The sequence below is a fragment of the Bombyx mandarina genome, chromosome 05, assembly GCF_030267445.1.
Source record: "Bombyx mandarina strain Sakado chromosome 05, ASM3026744v2".
NCBI lineage: Eukaryota > Metazoa > Arthropoda > Insecta > Lepidoptera > Bombycidae > Bombyx > Bombyx mandarina.
The window spans coordinates 9,122,603-9,142,685 of NC_143212.1; the positions used below are offsets into that span (position 1 = coordinate 9,122,603).

The 20,083-nt window shown below is 35.4% G+C and overlaps 1 protein-coding gene across 1 annotated transcript in view; it reads left to right on the forward strand.

Moving 5' to 3' along the window:
- Positions 1-797: 797 nt before the first annotated feature.
- The window catches only part of bbg (PDZ domain-containing protein big bang), a 42,218-nt gene continuing 22,932 nt past the window's right edge, over positions 798-20,083 (forward strand). Inside the window, exons 1-2 of the mRNA XM_089727428.1 lie at positions 798-1,045; positions 12,156-13,887. Of these exons, the coding sequence (XP_089583554.1) occupies positions 12,203-13,887 (1,685 nt within the window). The 5' untranslated portion in view covers positions 798-1,045; positions 12,156-12,202. The remainder of the gene's footprint in view (positions 1,046-12,155; positions 13,888-20,083) is intronic.

Genomic DNA, 20,083 nt, shown 5'->3' on the forward strand with positions numbered 1-20,083 from the left:
TTTATTTAGTATGGTTAATGCAAGGTTTTAAGTCTTATAACTCTTTAACAATTACGATTATGTAAATTTAATATGTTAAAGTTTATCGTATTATGTATTATAATTGTATTATAACATTGCCCGTCTAGATTTTTTTATAAGTTCAAGGAAACGTGAGTAAATTTGAGCTTGAGAATTTTTTAATAATACGATACTGGTGCTTTGTTTTGTTTTGATGTTCGCTGTCTGAAGATTCTTATTGTTGTATTACCGGAATAAGCACTTAGTGGTGAATAATTGAATTACAGGTTGATTGTCCGCATGACAAGAGAGAAAAGTGGCTTCAAAGTTATCGTTCGTGTTATCTGTGCGAAGAGAATTGGCAATTACTTTCACTGTCTTTCAATTTGTCAAAGTTTGATGCTTGCAGGAGATTTCTTATTACTACGTAGGGAAAGTTATGAATTATGAATAAACTTTAGTTCGTTTATGACATAATATTTCGACGCCTCGGGACCTTTGCCGATCTGTTAAATCAATTTGCGTTCATTAAAATTTTGTTGCATTTTTGCGACAACTCCATTTGTTCGTCTGTAAATGATTTCTGTAAACGAATATTGTTAAATGATTATGAGTTCGAATAGTAATAATAAGGAATATCTGAGACTCGTGACTTTCATTGCATTGATGACATAGAAATGTGAAACTTTCTTGTACGCGGAACGCGGTACGGTGTCAAATGCGATTATAGGCAATGGTTGTGGCAGGGCGGTTGAAGCGGTGAGAGCGCGGCCCGGTTGCGACCGGTCGGCCCCACCGCTGGTCTGCAGCGCACACGCCGCTCCGCGCCGTCGACGTCGCGACGCTCGCTCGCGCTGCGCCCGTGAGCGCTATCTCGTAGACTACATCACACAAATTACGATTTTAAATGAAAAGCCCCGCGGAACCCACGCAACTACGATGTTTTGAACGTTGAAAAAGTGTGGGACGTTGCTGACAAAGTGGTTACTTTATTATTGTACGTGACGAGAAACGAAAACAACTTAAACTGTTACGAATTGTTGGGGTGAGTATTTACAAATACAGTTCTTTACAATAGATTTGACTAAGGTTCGAAACAATGAATGTTTACAATTTCCCACGGGAGGATACGGGCTAAGGTCAGTAAGACATGGGTGTGCGTGGTGTAATGTGATTAAGTGCGGGCGCACGGACGTTTAGTTCCCGCCACAACCCGCGTCCCGGCGCACAGTGGGTCGATTCTATGATTTTAGTGACTTAGGGACCAACTTTGTTTTTTTATAATTTTTTTTATCTAGATAGATAGAGCTCGTTAATCTCAATAATAATTGTTTTGGGCAAAAATTACAAAAACTTTATAGTTTGGTCAGAAAAATGTGTTTTGTGATTTTTTTGTATGGAGCGGGTCACATTAAATTAAATTCCTGCTAAGTACCGCGAGGTCCCGCTTTGAAACTTTATTTTCCTTATACCTTGTCTAGTCTACTATCATTTGATGCTATGAACATGTGCATAAAGTTGCAACTCTGCCAAATAAATGGATCGAAAAAAATTAATAAATACATAGAATAAAAACCTTTATATTTTTTTTCGTAAGTGCTTTTAAGTTAAATTTGATATGGATTAGTAAGTAAAAGCACGTAATGATACCCATAATTACATAATACCTAACAACAATACATTTAGTAGGTCTCTAATTATGCAATCTCTCTAAATATTATATATTTTGTTTCACCTTTCGATCTTTGGGTCAGAAGACGAAAGAAGATTGTGTAAAATATCCTCATTAGTCGACGTTCTACTTCTCATTCTTGAATAACATCTCTCTGTATATTTCCGAAAATCTTTATTGCGAGCTTCCGCTGCCTCTTCCGAGAGTTTACCTATACGAATGGCACCAAAGTTCTTCATTATTATATATCACTGCCATGTGCCAACAATTTATGGATACTGGAAGGCATATATAATACCAGGGATATACATTAACATACAATTCTGCAGTATATCTAAAAAATTCCGAAAAATTGGAAACGCGCTTTCCAGATGCAACAGAGGGAAGAATCACGTGAAGCCTCTCTATTAAATCTTTACGTATTCCTGTTATGCGGGCTGTTTCTTCTGCATCCCTGAAAAATCTTCTGGCAGTATTGCCATCATTGCTTGTTCCTACTCCTTGCTTGACAACATCTATAAGTAAACCGCATTCCTTTTTAAACGCTTGCTGTATAGCGCTCTTTCTGATTGATATTTTTTCTTTGTCATCCCCCCTTGCAACCCCATTTCTTGAAGTCCAAACGATAAGACGCAAACAAAAAAGTGTCATATAAAAAATAATCTCACAGGAAACTACATACGATGAAAAAATTGTGAAGTAATAAAATTATATTTACCGATATGAAGTAAGCACTCCATGCATCTTATCCAGGCATGTAAAGATGGCATTCCATACTGGAATATTTCTTCATTATTTTCTCTTTGATAAGCAAGTCACTCCAAAAAACTCTGACGGTTTTGCTTTGCAAATATCACAGACAGCAGAAAATGTTTCTGAAAAATATAAGGTTATTTTGCCGTCTATCATCATCATGTGCAATTGATGGTTAACTTCAATTTGTTTGATTTTTGATGGCTGAAGTCTTTCTATTTCTTCTGTTATGCTAGCTTTTATAATTGTCACTGTTGACTGCGTTTCTTTTGTAAATTTAAACATTATTGGACGGCAATAAAAAGTTGATGAGGTCTTTTTCCCAAACAATTGTTCCATCAAATTTCTGAAGCCTTATAGGAACTAGACTGACCATGAAAATAGATGAATCATCAAACTCTGTTTCAGTTTTTTGTTTATAATTACTTTGACCTGGGGCTCTATCAAAGCCTATTTGCTTATAAGCAGTAGCTCTCTTGCAGAGTCCAAATCCGAAGTAATCACATCTAAAAGCCTATATAGCGCCAAGTTTAGTAATGCTTGCATTTTAATAGCAGCTCCTTCTTCAGTAATAATTACCTCGTCTTTCCCTGGATAACATTTGGTCTTTTCTTGCTTAATTTTATATTAAGAAGGGTATAAATCAGATCCATTTTCACTTGCTGCTTCTCTTAGGTTTATATACTGCCACTTAATTTAAGTGAAACTAATATTGCCTTATCGGGAGAATATGTACTACTTTTCACTTTACTTGTAATTAAATACTCATTAACTTTTTCTAGATCTTCGGGGTGATTTGACAAGTGGTTCATTATTTCTCCTACATCTTCATTTCTAGTGTTTCTCAAACTAGTAATTGTAGTAGCTTTTATTTCATCCGGGGATAACGAAAGCGATTGGTAAATTTGTTTAATGCGTCTTCGTTTTTGCCTGGATCCCAATTCTTCAAAAGGTTTTCGAGGTGCAAAAATAGATGTCGAGGCTTCTGTAGTACATTTGAGGGTGGTACATTTTCAACATCTTCAGTATTAGAAATCTCGAGCCTTTCATGTGCAGTGTTGATAGCTTCAGGTATCATTCCTTCGGGCCAGTTTATTGCACATTCTAACCAATCACATTTTTTTCTTATAAACTGTGCTAACATGCGACTACTTCGTTTCCATATTGCACTTATATTTGAACAAAATTGCGTACTGAATTTTTGGAGCTCAACATTTTTCTCTTCGGTCACGTTTATTTGATTTTGTAGGAATTGAAAGAGTTTTTTATTATCAGACAGCGACTGTAGTTGCTCTCTTAAAATCATAAATAATCCTAAATTGTTAACAAAATTATCAATTATAACGGAAACAGCAAGATCACAACGACAATCACGAGATGTTAGTAGTAGTACGAATAAACGAACACTAGTTAGTATATAATAAACATGGTCACTTTATACTTCCAGAGACAAACAAATGTTTACTATATTTTCTACTACCCAGTAATGGCTACTTAACTAATTATCCTCATTAAATAATGTTAACTATCTTAATAATTAGAGAGATTGCTTAATTAGAGACCTACTAAATGTATTGTTGTTAGGTATTATGTAATTATGGGTATCATTACGTGCTTTTACTTACTAATCCATATCAAATTTAACTTAAAAGCACTTAGGAAAAAAAATATAAAGGTTTTTATTCTATGTATTTATTAATTTTTTTCGATCAATTTATTTGGCAGAGTTGCAACTTTATGCACATGTTCATAGCATCAAATGATAGTAGACTAGACAAGGTATAAGGAAAATAAAGTTTCAAAGCGGGACCTCGCGGTACTTAGCAGGAATTTAATTTAATGTGACCCGCTCCATACAAATAAATCACAAAACACATTTTTCTGACCAAACTATAAAGTTTTTGTAATTTTTGCCCAAAACAATTATTATTGAGATTAACGAGCTCTATCTATCTAGATAAAAAAAATTATAAAAAAACAAAGTTGGTCCCTAAGTCACTAAAATCATAGAATCGACCCACTGTGCGGCGCCACCCTGCTCCTCACCGCCTGCGAATGCGATATCCGTCTCCCGGACTCCATGACTTATTATCTCTCCCGCCCTGTGCTTACAAGAAATCTATTTCTGTGCTTTTACAGAGGAATTGACATTTTTTTGTAAATAATAATACATTATATGTGGATAAAATCATAATATGTAGAAGATCTGTGTTAAGTTTTTTGGCTACTTGTGCATGTTTTTTGAACAATTTTTTTGCGTTATTTTAATTAATCAACACGTCGTATTTAAAATGAACCATGTATGCCATCACAGCATATTTTTGGCAATAAGCAGTACCTGACTTTCCTAAAATAACGTGCTTACATAAGATAACATGTAACTGATAAAACTATTTGCGACTCCACAATCGAGAGATATCTCGATTCACGTCATTTGAAATGAGAGGATATAATCATCGATTATTTATATTCTCTATAACGCATTACAAACATTTCGAAAAGAAATTTTCTTAAAAAAATCTAAGGTACATTGACTATTTTTATTAACGTATCGATTCAGGAATATAGGATTTGTGACAATTGTAATTTATCACACAGCCAGATATCCCATTGAGTTTCATGGTCCAAATTCCTTATTCTTTAATCTTATAAACCATTATTTATGTATGTACATAATTTTATGTATGTTTATTTATGTACATTAAAATAAACATTATTTATATATGTACATACCTTCGATAATTGCTTTTCAATCATATTGTGAAATCTTAAAGATATCAATTATAATGAATTTAAACGTAGCTTATGAATGACAATAGTATGACGCTTCGTCATATAAGTCTATTTTTAACATGATTAAAGTCTTTAAATATATGCGTAGATGACACTTATGATCTCATATTGTGAGAAGTCACTGCAATTTATTATGTCATGGAGATACAACAAAAGTGAACTGTGGTTATCAATAATTCCGGACGAACTAATAAATTAACATATCATTCACGCGAAATGTATTCATAAAGGAGACATTAACTAACATGTTTCTGACGAGACGATTAACGGTCCGTATGATAATTTGCTAGATATTATAAAACTGTTATAAAAATCGACACAACGAACAAGATTTCAGATTTTATTGGCGTCGAAATCACGATGGCCGATTGGTCCGGTGCGGACGCTTGAAGGATGTTCACCTCTGTCGATTCGAAGATTGGAACCGCGACAAATCTCTGATGTCACGCAAACCACTACTATATATCCGTAGAAGATGTTTAAAAATGCCTTAAATATAATAGAATACGTTTATTATGATTTTGATCATGACAAATAATATTATTTATTGCTGACGTAATTTCTGGTAGTAGGGGATATTGTTGTCCAGGGGTGGGACAGTCGTGACGGGAGTTACGTTGTTATTGTTTATGGACCTCCAGTAAGCACTTAACATCAGGTGGATCGTGAGTTCCTTTTACATTTGAAGCAATTTTTTATCGGGTTATTATTTCTGCCAAAAATATCAATATAGCGATGTTGTAACTCAAACAAGTCTCATGGCTTTAAGTGTGTACTACATGTACCACGAAGGCAGACAGGTTTATACAAAACGTTGTCACTTGTCTTCGTTTTAACAGTTAAACCTTGTAGCACTTGGGGCTCGAAAACGGTTTTGATTAGAAATTTATTAGCAATACCGTAATCTCATCATTAAATTTTATGATCGCTTATGTTGAAATTCTACAATCGACTATCGATTACAAAACCAACTAACATTTCTCGGTTCGGTATTACAATCAGTTGTTTTTCTTTAGAAGAGCGTTTGTGGAAACCTAGTTTGCATTTACGATGTTATTTAGAATTCATTGCGTTTCAGTATTAGTTGATGAGTTCCACCCACGTACTGTGAGATGTTGTTCAACTGAGACGGTATTCGTTCCAGACGACTCCGAACTGATAAAAAAGGTGAATTTAAATTTTAAACTCATTTGTATTCTTAATTTTATAATAACATGGTCAGACGGACTCGCAGCCAAATGGAGCGGATATACACCAGAAAACGGATGTTACCGCCCACCGTGAGGCTTGTAGTCAAAGATTACCGAAATGCACGATTGCTTCATGGCAGAAATAGAAAGACGATGCTAGCAAAACATGTCGGTCAAAGTATTTTATTTTGAAATATATGTTTTACATTATTAGCTAGGATAGCCAGGCCTCAATGATCCACCTGAAAATATGATGTTAGGTAGTTTAGAAGCGGTGTTAAAATGTGCCCTACTGATTATTAAGTTATTACAATATTTAGGGAGTAAGAAGTGGTAAAACAGGTTAAATTACTATTAAGGAAATAGATGCAGTAGCTCAGTATGCTACTGCCCCCCTTTATATACCCGTACAGATATGATCGGACAGATAATTATCATTAAAATCCATCCTGATTAAAACTTAATCCCGACTTACGTTTGATATTATAAACGCCATGTGTTATTGAGCCCTCGATCTCTGACAAGCTGTCAAGTCGTGTTTTGTTTTGTATAAGACTCTGCAAACTGTCAGACATTTGACGGATGGTTGATCTCTTTTGAATATTTTGAGAAAATAGAACATCGAACCGGTACATACAAATGTTAAATATTCGCATGAACTAAGCCACTCGCAGATCTGCCAGCCAATAACTTACTTGGAGCATTTCAATAAACGTAAATATAATCTATTTAAAATTAGCTCTCAGAATTAGACAGGCTAACCGAGTGGAAACCACATTATCATAATCAAGTCAATTTATAAAGTCTTAAAAAGAGACAACACGGTCTTCGGAGATAGTCGAGGTCTTCGAACTTTCTAGATTAAATAGGAACATTTTATAATTTTTGATCTCAATCTTTTTATTATCTTGTAAATATTTTGGAAAAATGTTCAATGATTAATTCTCTAAAAAAAATTAAAAGTTTAAGCAAAGTTGTGTGGGCTTTAATTACATTTTAGCTCACCCAGAAATTTCAAACTGAGTTCATTCATATTGACGATTAGGTTTTTAATAATTTATTTTGTAGCCTGGTGGGCGATACGGCGCTGCGGGAGTTCCAGTTATTAAGTTTCTTGTTTTGCATTTGACCAAAAGAACCTTATTTAAGTCGGTGGATATTGGGTAGAGTAAATCCTAGCTCACTTTTGCGATGTTTTCGTTTGACTGGTTTTAAAACTTTAGAGATAAAAATTCGTGCTTTATTAGGTACTTTTATCGAGCCAATTTTTATACCATTTCAAAATGGTTTGAAATCATTAAATTTATTGGAAAAGGATTTTTAAATATTTCTGTAAGCCGGGCAAAGGACGCCCACGGTTATTCGCCAACACATTTTTATTTATCTCTCTCTATTTATCTATCTCTTAAATGCTCGAATATTTAAATAACTGCAAATGATTCTGCTCATTTACATTAAGAATTAACAAAGCAGCAATGTTTACGAAACCGCCGGTTATTAAATTCCTTTTCGGCTATCAGAGATCGTGATTCTCGGTCTTCGTTTGTTACGCCTCTGTGCCCGCTGTTTTTGGAGACACATATCCAGATAATGTCTAAGCCACTCGCCTTTTGCGGGCCGCTGCTCCTCAAAGAGGTTATGATATTATCAAACTTATTTCAATTTCGTGTGAGATAGCTGTGAGCCAGGGCGCCGCGTGATATATTATGACAATAGATACATATAATACACACACACACACACACACCTACACTCGTCTGTATAGGTAGTTATGCAGCTTGTGTTTATGTCAGAGCCTCGCGCCGCTATGGAAATGTCGCGTGCCGATGGAGTCATAGGTCTGTGGTCATATATATTGCAAAATGTTTAGAAAACGTTGTTTTTACATCATATCAGAAATAAAGTTATTTCGCGAGGCTATATTAAAAGTTTGAATATTAAAATACTCAAATAATACTTTAAAGGAAAACCAAATGTTGAAGTCCAACTTTGTAAATAAATAAATAGATATTTTCATTTTCTACTTACGGGATTATATTTTAAGCAAATTGCATGCTCATTAAAACCAAGTAATATGTTTATTTATGCTGGATTTTGTGCCGAATAGTCGTAGCTACTAGAACCGTTAGAATCTGTATTTGGTAAAGCGACATGTTTTAGCTATGTTTAGCGGTAAATAAAGTTAGAGTATAACTTAAATGGTTCCTCTGGTTCGTTGGACAATATTTACCAACTGCAGTTCTAAGATTGAATCAGGACTACAAGTAAAATTAAGGCATACACATGAGCTTTGACTGAACTAATATTTTTTGACTTCGTGATGAATCAATGGAGGCGTGAACATTGTATACTTTTTTAATAATTTAGGCTAAAATTTTGGGGCACAGTAGGGCATTTGAAACATATGGGCTTAAGAAGAAATTTTAGTTTACTTTGTGGTTTGTAATTTTTGTATACCGTATTTTTTATAAAGTGTTCTGAGGTATTGCTTGAAATTATCTTCTTTTCACTAACGTACCACTCGTCATCAGGAAATAATTTATTTTTATTATCTGGAATCAATGCCTTTCTCTCACGGTATATTTTCAGAGGTATTATTTGTCAAATACCATGCAGCTTTGGAATGAACTTCATGATGCCTACTAACAGCTATGAGATGTCATTTTTCGAATGTTTCTTTTTAATAAGCGAGGATGACCACTCTAGATCAAACTGGTCGTGAACCCCTCAGCCTTGAAGGCAATAAAAAAACATATCAATAGTCTCGACTATAAAAATGACAAATTTATTTGATATAAAATTCAAAATTTCCGATCTAAAAGTAAACATTTTGTTCCGTTGTAAAAAAAAAGCATTATTGCATACGGTTATATGATTTCTACACTTTAAATAATCATCGAAACCCGAACTTTAGTCAGACGACTTTCACATGTTCCCACAACCGTACTGCCGTAAATACTATCAACAAGACTGCATTGAAAAAAAGATCTGACTGCACTTGTTATAAGGTCATATTTCCATGGATTGCTTGCTGTACGAGAACGTTGTTGTTGCACAAGAAGAGGATCCCCTAATTAGATGAATGGCCCCGATCGGTCGCTGGTAACTACGAGTATTGCGTTATGCTATTTACATCCACTTGATTTATACATGTTTTGTTTGTCGATGACGGTCAATACCTTATTGAATATTACTAACTAAATAGGTTGTTCTTTAAGGAGATTTACACATTAATTGAAGTAGTTCATAGTTTCATATTTTTCTTTTAGTTAGATACATATGTACCTACGAATATCCAAAGAAAAATACGTATCAACGCATAGGTACGTCTTAACATTATCTTTAAAGTGCGTTGTATGAACTACAAAACTTCATATCATCATTGCTCTTCATTCTATGTTATGGTACCTGTAACTAATTCATTAGCTCACTTATTCCCTTATTTTTTTCAATTCACATTGAGAGCGTTCTAATAAAACCAATTAAACGAGAACCTTACATCATTTCACGCCCACTCATAACTAATTAGATGGGTATCGTTAGATTGTTCATAAGATATAAAAATAGCTATTCAAAACGATAGTAATGTTTGCATGTCCGATAACTGAGGTGTGACGATTACCGCGATATCGCAAAAAGTGCATAAACTTGTTTACATTGCGGGTACAACGTGCTTTATTCAATTTATGCAGACTAAAGATTTACTGGCGGTCGCGATAATTGATGATGGATTCTATTGGGTGCTAGCTGAGGATACCACTTATGTAATTAAGAAAAATTCTTACTTTGCAGTTACCCACCGAAACATTTTTGCATTGTTGTGTGCACATATACATACTAATAAAACCACTGTGCTTGCTTCAGTTTAATTCAATTACAAAAAACAATTGTGTTTTCATTATGTTATAGTTGTTTATTTATTGGTGGTAGGGTATCTTGTGAGCTCGCACAGGTAAGCATTACCATCCTGCCTATTCGTGCGTGAAGCAGTAATGCGTTTCAGTTTAAAGGGTGGGGCAGCCGTTGTTCTGTATAAAATCAGACTCAGAACTCATCTTTCAAAAGCCCACTGAGTTTCTCGCCGAATCTTCTCAGTTGGTGGCGTTTCCGCTCCGGTGGTAGATTCTGCGAAGCACTGCTCTTGCTAGGGCTAGTGTTAGCAACACTTCCGGTTTGAGCCCCGAGCGCTCACCTACACGCTAGGGTAAAGCTGAAATAGCCTCTCAAGGCTATCAGCATAGGTAGGAAAAAAATCTTAATGTTAGTGGCAGTATTTATGTTGTTGAGATCTATGTGTTGTGGTGACCACTTAACATCAGGTGGGACGTGACGTCGTCCACCCATCTAAGCTATAAAAAGTTATGAAATTTTTCTGTGAAATTCAAAATAATCATTTAGGTCATTTTTAAAAATGTCCAAATTTACCATCGTGGTTTATGTCGTAGATAGTACGTATAAAACAGTAATATTACCAAAAGTCAATCGGAACATAACAATATGTTATGTTATATTATATGTTAATTTCTAAATGTATGCTCATTGATACTCGTTTGAATAACGGTATTCCAAACGTTCATTCTTCGACGTTGGCTTACGGTTTACCGCATCACGGTCTCTAAAATAATGCAAGCTATCTTCCGTATTCTAGGTCACGGTGTAAAGATTCAATTACAAGATACCACTGAACAATACCATATGCGATGCAGCAATATTTCTTTGTTTACTTTACTCGGTTACAAGGCGAAACGAAAATGTTGACTATAAAATATTGATTTTGATGATGATGATTTAAACATGTCACGATCATAGCTATATTAAAAAAATATGTCTCTAATCATAAGATCGTCTTTTCCATTAAAAGTTGCACAATTTCCAAAAATATTCGAAATTGAGTTAATATGCGGAATCATTTGGTATCTCCAGTATTTTTATCATAAATACTATCAAAAGGGTTTTAGTTATTTTTTAGTTTACCTATATTTTGACTACTATCAACAAAATTAATACATAATTTTATCTTACTTTAAAAGACAGATAACGTATCTGGTAAAAAAAAAAGTTACAAAGATGATTAATATTAAAAAACGTTTAAAATACTCTCCTGTAAAATTAGTAAGTTTTGAGATTATACAGTTTAAATGCGTGAAGACGAAATATGATGCAATTGAGTAGAGTCAGAGTTGAAGAATAACGTTCTCATGTCGTGAGAAACTTGAAAGAGGCTGGGACTCGGGAATAACGGATCGAGGCCCTGGGCAATATGCTAATGCGTCAATTCTCGGCGATTGCTGCCACGAACTCGGCGCTGCTTTCGGTGCCACTAACCTACATCTCAGCCATTCCGATGATGCGACTGTTTGTGGTCAACGCGTTCCCAAACACGCTCGTTATACTTTCATGTTGATCAATGAAAGTTTGAATTGATCGTGAACAGGAAGTAGGTAGTATCGTGTAGCTATCTAGTTATTAACGAACATAAATTTCGTAACGCCTTAGTTGCGGTCCTTAGTGTCAATAACTTTGTTTTTGGACCAGTTATTGGAGATGAGCTTGCATGAATGTAATAAATTGTTTTACAGACAGTTTCCAATATGCTCATTCCAAAATCAATCAATCTCAGATTCATTGTCCAAACATTGTGTTTCTATCAAACTTAGAAAGTGCGCCATTCCGACAGTCAAACAATGCGTGAGTGTGATAAGTCTTTAGTTATATATTTCTTTTATATTTTATTTCTTTGTTCTCAGATCTGATCCCGCGGAATCTACTCCGCCGAGTGTGCGTATTTCGAGGTATGGCGGCAGAAATAGCCGTCGAGGATTTTGTCACCATTGTCCCGGTCGGTGAAGGTCGGCCATCTCCAAAAGATCCATCATTCGTTACCGTACTCACTGTGGGTGCTACGACTGGCGCTTCGGAGGTCATTGTACGGAGGCCGCGTGGAGAAAGACTTGGCCTCGGACTCAAATTTGAAGGTGGATCAGCCGCTGCAGAAAAAGTTAGAAGACTCCTGGTGCAATCATGTGCAGAAGATAGTCCAGCAGCAAATGCTCAGGCACCCTGGGGAAAATTGATTCCGGGCGATGAAATCTTAGCTATCGACGGCGTTCCCGTTTCAGAACTAACTAGAATTGATTGTGTGCGACGCCTAAAAGATTCAGATGAAACATTAACGTTATTAGTGCGTCATTTCGAAATGAACGACAAAGAAGAAAATAGTGTTACGACGAAATCTAAAACGACATCGAAACAATCAACTGACATTATTCGACCTACGACTTTACCACCGCCAGTGCCTCCAAGAAAGTTAGGGAAAAAGAATTCCTTTAAAGATAAGCTCCTAACTTTTGGAGAACAGAATTGTACTGGCAATGAGAACCCACCAAATTTTAATACAAACGATAAGGATATTATGAACGGAAAGCACAACGGAATTTCTACTATTACTAAGTTATCTCGTAAGTCGTCTTTTGATAGTCATATTCATCGTCAAAACAAAGAAAGCTTGGCTTGTTTTAAAAAAGGTTCACCAGAAGAAGTAAGACGATTGGTACGTAGATTGTCAGACGGTAAAGCAGTGCCCCCCGATGCCGAAGTATATTTAGATTTATTGTCATCAACCGATTGGGAACGCTGCTTAGTGTTGGCTGATGCAGAGTCTGATGACACAGGCAGCTCCATTTCAACAGTAGTTGACAGACTTGGGTCGATGGCGAGCTCGGTCGAAAATAGTATTCCTTCTACACCGATAATGCAACCAAAAACTATTGATATCCAAAAAGTTTTGAATTGTATTGAAAACATTGATACTAATATTCTTAAAGATATCACAAGTAAACAATTTATGGAGAAACAATATGAAAAACGAGAGGAGTCAAACAATGTAGACAAGGTGACTCATGGCAACAATACAAACGTTTCAACGTCAATGTCTAGCGAGGAAAATAAACAAACAGTGACAAAACGATTTTTTGGCAGTGACAAAAATAATAATAGTACAAACCTTGCAACTAAACACGAGAATATCGACACAAATCATTTAAAAAATAACGAAAATTCCGATCAGATTATAGAAAAACCCAAACCCATGCCACGGAACACGAAAATAGAGAGATCAGTTAGTGAAAGAAGACCCAAACGTATTCCGGTGCCAGACGTTTCGCCACCACCCATGCCCGAATCATTACTGACACCAACAAAAAAGAATTGTATTGAAACGTGGTTGCAGCGCTCTGAAGCTGAAATGAATAACACGAACGCAGAAAAAATTCAAGATACTACGACACAAGAGGTGCTACCGCGACTAATTGATTTCGTGCCTAAGTCTCAATTTAAAGAGAACAGCAATGATTCGCCAACTTTAACGCGACCCACTACAGCGCCACCGCCGCCGCCGACTGAAACACGAGAAGACGGCTCTGGAGCATCACTTGACACTATCGGAGAATTAGACGAATCAACTGACGTCACGGACTGCATGTGAGTTGCTTTTAATTTTTCCCATTTATATCTATATGTTTATAGGCCTTCCCCAGTGCCTTCCACAGAATGCGGTCCTATGTCCAGCAGTAGGCAGATAAAGGCTGATGATATCTATATGTTTATCATAAAAACTACAAAGTTTTAAATTAATTTATTTGTGATCTTATTGCTAGACAAACAAGTTAAGTTTAAAACTATGGTATTCTATATGGGTAAAAGGTAAAAATTAATGTTATCAGAGCAAAAGACTATTTCAAATACAATAACGCGAACAGCACATTGTCTACGGTATTTGGTACAAGAAGTTGGCTTATTTCAGTGAAAGTATTAAGGCCGGACTGTGGTTCTTCTTTGACAAGTTGCGGTTAACTTCCAACTAATTTACCTTCTCTGCCCAGCACTTTCCACTAATTATCCATACCATTTTGAGCAAAGCATTTCGCAGGTCGTTGGTTTCTCGACCCTTCTGAACCAGTGTTGTGTATTTGAGTGAATTAAAAAAACTCACTTTGTAAAGTTATTTTGTGTTTCTTAGTTTGATAAGACTGCATCAAGGCTAGTCTCAAAAAGCTGATTTGCAAAAAAAATTTTAATCAGACACTGATCTTTAAAAAACAATAATAGATTTTTAGTATCAGAAAGTTAAATAGCAGGATTGATTTACAAGAAAGTGGGTTTCACTCAGTGGAGGTAATCATTGGTTCCAGTGAAGATACTCATTAGCAGCGGTAACTAATCCAAAGTAGAGGTTAGAAATTAGCCTTTCGCTCATTCGTAACTTGGAATTTATGTTCACAAAGTCTTTTAATGGATTTCTGAAACTACAATAAAATTCAAGGCTTCATTAGGACGACCAGCAACAGAAAATCGATTATGAAAATCATAATTAATTTATTTCAGTAACTATTTTGGAAAGTTGAATACAAATAATAAATAAGGGGAATCATCAGTTTAAAATAGTTACAATATTTATTACTAGTATTTAATATTAAGATTTATTTGTAGATATAATTCGTACTGATTTATTGCAATGGACATTTTGTAATTTGTATAGAAATGTGGTCAAATCAATCAATAGTCAGACGGAATTAGAGTGCGTCAAATAACAGTATAATATAAAATGAAAGTAGTTCTACTCGGTAGTGGTTGATCGTTAGTAAAAAATATAATTAGAGTTTCTTTTTCCAAATACAAGAAGATAAGTAGGATCGGGCACTGTTTATTATGGGCACAGGTAAAGTACGGTTAAGGTATTCGTTTAAATATTTTTTATTAAGATCAAGATGTTCTAATCCAATATTGGTTTAAATATCTGTATATATAAAAATGAATTGCTGTTCGTTAGTCTCGCTAAAACTCGAGAACGGCTAAACCAATTTGGCTAATTTTGGTCTTGAATTATTTGTGGAAGTCCAGAGAAGGTTTAAAAGGTAGATAAATATGAAAATGCTCGGAAGTAAATAAAAAACAGAAATTTTGTTTTTCCTTTGATGTGTCCCCCGTCAGACGGATTCCTTTATTTGTTTTAAGTTTATTTTATACAAAAGTTTAGGTCTTTTATCGATTGAGGCACTACGAAGTCTGCCGGGTCAGCTAGTAATGAATATTTTTGTGTTTCTATTCGTGTCCGTTATCCGATTGAATCGATACACACAGTATAACTGTTATTGACATTTAACGGATTTTTTCTGCTGCATAATCATTTTATCGGTGCATAACAGATGAGTGACCCCTGAGAAATTACTACAAACGGTTGTATTTGAACGGAAAATCCAGAGAATTTCAATAAGGAATCGCAAGAAAATAAATATTTTTTTGTAAACAAAAAGACTATTATGTCTCGCGTTAACAATACTTTTACTGATTACACGGAGACAACGGTTGTAAACAAAGAAAAGAATATTTTATTCAGAACGGTGACACACATGGAGAGTTTTCTCTATTTTCATGCAAACTAGCGGGTAACAATGGTAGAGTGCCGAGGGAGCGCCAGCCATTGCACCCTCGCCCTCCTATCTCGCTCTCAAAATGCATAAACTCTTTTGTTTCTTTTCGTACGTATAGTGTTATAGACTTTTGCCTTTATCGATTTACAAGGCGACATTTGAGTATGTTTATAAAAAAGCTATTTGTATATTGCTTTGTAAAATTCTGAAATATACCAATAATTCACAAAAGACGTTTCAATATAAATTCTTGCGTAAATTTTAACGTTCAAATGTCATGATAATGTAATAGTTGAACGGCATGATTATTTCTATAAAATTCAATTTCTTAACTCACCACGATTTTTTATAACGTCACTTAATGCCTGCGGACACTTGGTCATTAACAGCTATAGCAAATATTTACAGCCCACTTTTGAAAATTAGATGCCATGAGCAAACTGTCAAAGTTTTTTTAAACACAAACAAAGCGCCGAGGTGTTCCACTTTTGTAAGATTGAAAAAAAAAAACATTATTATCTTCTTTTTTTTTCAAGTTACTATAAATGACTGTAAAATATTGTACAATATACGTGTCCGTCGCTTTCTTAGTCCAGTGCTATCGCATTCTGAAAGAAAACATAGTAATAGATTTAATTGTAAGGAAATTATTTTTGCTGTAATGATAGGTAGAAGGCTCACGGTCCGCTTGGTATTAAGTTGTTATCGGAGTTCATAGACATCACAAAGTGAATCCCGCCATCGACGTTGAGTCATGAGGTCTAAGTTGGTACGATTGGCTCGCCATTCAAATTGGAATATACACATATGCTTGCTTAGTGACAAGAATAGGCAGGGTGTTGATTGACACCTATCCGTGCTGGACTACAAAACGTACAACTTTTTTTTATTTTATTTTTATTGCTTATGTGTGTGGACGAGCTCACAGCCCATCTGGTGTTAAGTGGTTACTGGAACCCATAGACATCTACAACGTAAATGCGCCACCCACCTTGAGACATAAGTTCTAAAGTCTCAGTATAGTTACAACGGCTGCCCTACCCTTCAAACCGAAACGCATTACTGCTTCACGGCAGAAATAGGCCGGGCGGTGGTACCTACCCGCGCGGACTCGCAAGAGGTCCTACCACCAGTATAAATTCATTCATTCCCTGAATTGGTTGTAATTTTTCTGACTAATGTATTGTGAAGCATTAACGGGTGCTTGCGGTCAAGAATTCTATTTAGATCTATGTGGAGTTAAATTGCAAATAAACATTTTATGTTGGAATCATAATGATTCATAAAATGTAAGAGTTAAAATCGAATTTCACATTAAACTGCATACCACGGCATAAGACAATAATAAACTCTCAAAAGCGACGTTAATGAGAGATCTCTCTCACTGTATATATTTGTTAATTAAAGAAAACGTCCTCAAACATTATAGAGACAATTTAGTGTGAGGCTTATAGAACGTTTGCAGTGTTTTTTTTAATAAATAATTTAGTCGTTACGTAAATTCTAAGTTGCCCTGGGTAACGGAGTAGTGATTAAGACAGTCGTCACGGCTTCAGAACGTAAAATAGAAAGTCGATTGCAATCACTGTCCGGCGCTTGATGATGCTGTGTTTATCAAGATACAAGCCTCAGAGATCGACGTTGTACTTGTAATAAATAACTCGAAGACACAATGAACTGTTATGTAGATTCATGACCAGAAATTATTTGATGGCAAGCGTAACTCACGTGTAACAGCGCTTCACGTATGATGATAGATGTATCATTATCATTCAAAATTTTCACTCATTGTGTATTTAAGAGTGCTTCGAGTGTGTTTTTATAATTTATTCCTCAAATAGAATTTATTTTATTTTATTAGGTGTGTGTTGAGGGATTGTTTGTACTGGCTTAAAGTAGTTTGTGATATTACATTTCTATAAATTTATTTATTATTAGCTTAAATAGGCATACGAATATGGCCCAGCTTTGACGTTACTTTTAGGTCTTAGATGAATAGGCACGGTTTCCCGAATAAAACCTCGGTTTTGTTGAGATGATGTTACTACATCCAAATCAACATTTTAATATTTTATCTCTAGGATTTCTCATTTCTATTTTGTTGGACATGTAGTAAGGACGTCACGTGAGTCTGCACGGATTGGCACCGTCACACTCATTGGACAGGATAGCCGTTCTAAATAGTGATTCTGTTGATTTACATGAAGGTCTGAAATCGTGTAAGGTTCCGATAGGTACTTAACGTAAATAGACCTAGCACATGAAAAAATTCAACAACAAAATATATAGCTGTTGGTAAAAAAACTAAAAAAAAAAGTCCATCAACAATAATCTATTACAGCCTTCATAGGTGGAAATTATCATTATTTACAGGTTTCAAATGTTGGATATCATTATGTAGAAACAGGTATTGGTTGTGATTCGTTAAAATTTATTACTAAAGAAATGAACCACAACGTAACTAAGGTGAATGTACTATCGCGTTACTTCCTGAAATAAATAGAATAAGATACATATCTGTATTATACGACTGCATTAATTACCGCAGTGCACCGCTACGTAGTGCAACGAGCCTGCTGTAACAATATACATTAATAAACGAATACATTTTGTATTCATACGATAAATCTAAGAAACCATTCGCATTCGAGTCGAGAACGGCTTTTTGTAAAAGTTCCAACTTCTCAAAGTTGAAACGGACCAATAACGTTCACGACGTGACCTACATTCCGTGGTCGTATGAGAAGCATGATCAGTAAAGAATATGCATACTCGAAGCGAGTCTTCATAATAAACGCCCAGTTACATTGAAATTGATTGGCAAAATCGGTACAATACGGACTCGTTCCAGAATGCGTTTAGGCGTCGTGATCGAATACAATCTATGGTTTGCGATAGTGAAGTTTTGTTTTATGAATGTGCAAGTCATCGTAGCTTCGTTGACGGACTAACGTTCGAGGTCACTGCTGAGTGCACTCTAACGGTCCATCTTCTCATAATAAGCCTCGGCAACGTATTCTGCAAGCGTGTAACGTGTAACACTTAATGGCCGCAAATATTGACCGACATCTTCAAGGTTTCACGATCAAATCTAATGGTATTCCTCGGTCGTGATTTCGTAAAACGAAAGAATATCAATTATCTCACGTACTTAGCAAATTCGTTTTCTAATCGTATAATTACACTGACGTGTATGACAAAAGCCTATTTTAACACGATTTTTTTAGTACGATTAATTTACTATGTATTATAATGTATATGTATCGGAATCTTTGAACGTTATTTTCATCGACTTCCAGACGTCCGATTAATTTGAAAATTTGCACATCCCTAAAGGATGACAACAAACTAATACAGCATAAAAATAAATTGTCTGTCAAAATAAAATGTAATCAGATTATGCATCATTAAGTAGGCTGTATGGGCCAAAAAGCAACGGGCGCTAACGGCACTCACATCGCGGCCGCAACGATTGGCCTTGCAACTTTTGGACGCTGTCTCTGCAATGAAATACATCTAATACTGTTATAAAATTTTCGTGTGTATCTTTATACTTTCTCTCGTGTGTGATGGTAATCACCGCATCGATCACGTCCGGCCTATCGGAATTCTCATTCTTATCCGCTTTAAATATTTCAACGCCCACGCTCAAAACATTGAACTGTTTGTTTTGCAATCAAAAGGTGTAAGTTACATTCGTATTGCTATGTTTAAACCTTTACCTTTAGCATATTATTATCATTAACTGTTTGGAGAATAGGTTTATAGTTCTTTTTTTATAGCTACGTTTTCGATCAAGTTCATTATTGTAAAGTATCAAAGTATGTCTGTTTAATTTTAATCCAATTTAAAATAGGTAACAAGGTAAAATAGGCATACTTGTTACATTAATCTAGAGATCATACCTAAATTTACTAAGTTAACAAATATTTGCAGTAATAATCTTCTTTCAGTTGTGACGAAGTAAACAGGTGTCATTTAAGACTGGACCTTTCGACCCGGGGCTGGGAATTGATTGGGGCACAAACGTTCGCAGCTCTTCTTTTGTGGAATTAAATGAAGTCGGGGTTCACATCACTAGCCGATTTTAATTGAGTAACCACTTCCATACTAAGCATCGGCCAATTCCTTGAGCCACTAATTCCAGAATCTCTGTGCACGAGATTATCCCATAATCTCTTTTTTACAATCGCCCCCCCATTAGAGCAGAGTTCATCCGTACTATCTGGAACCGTCGCGTTCAACCA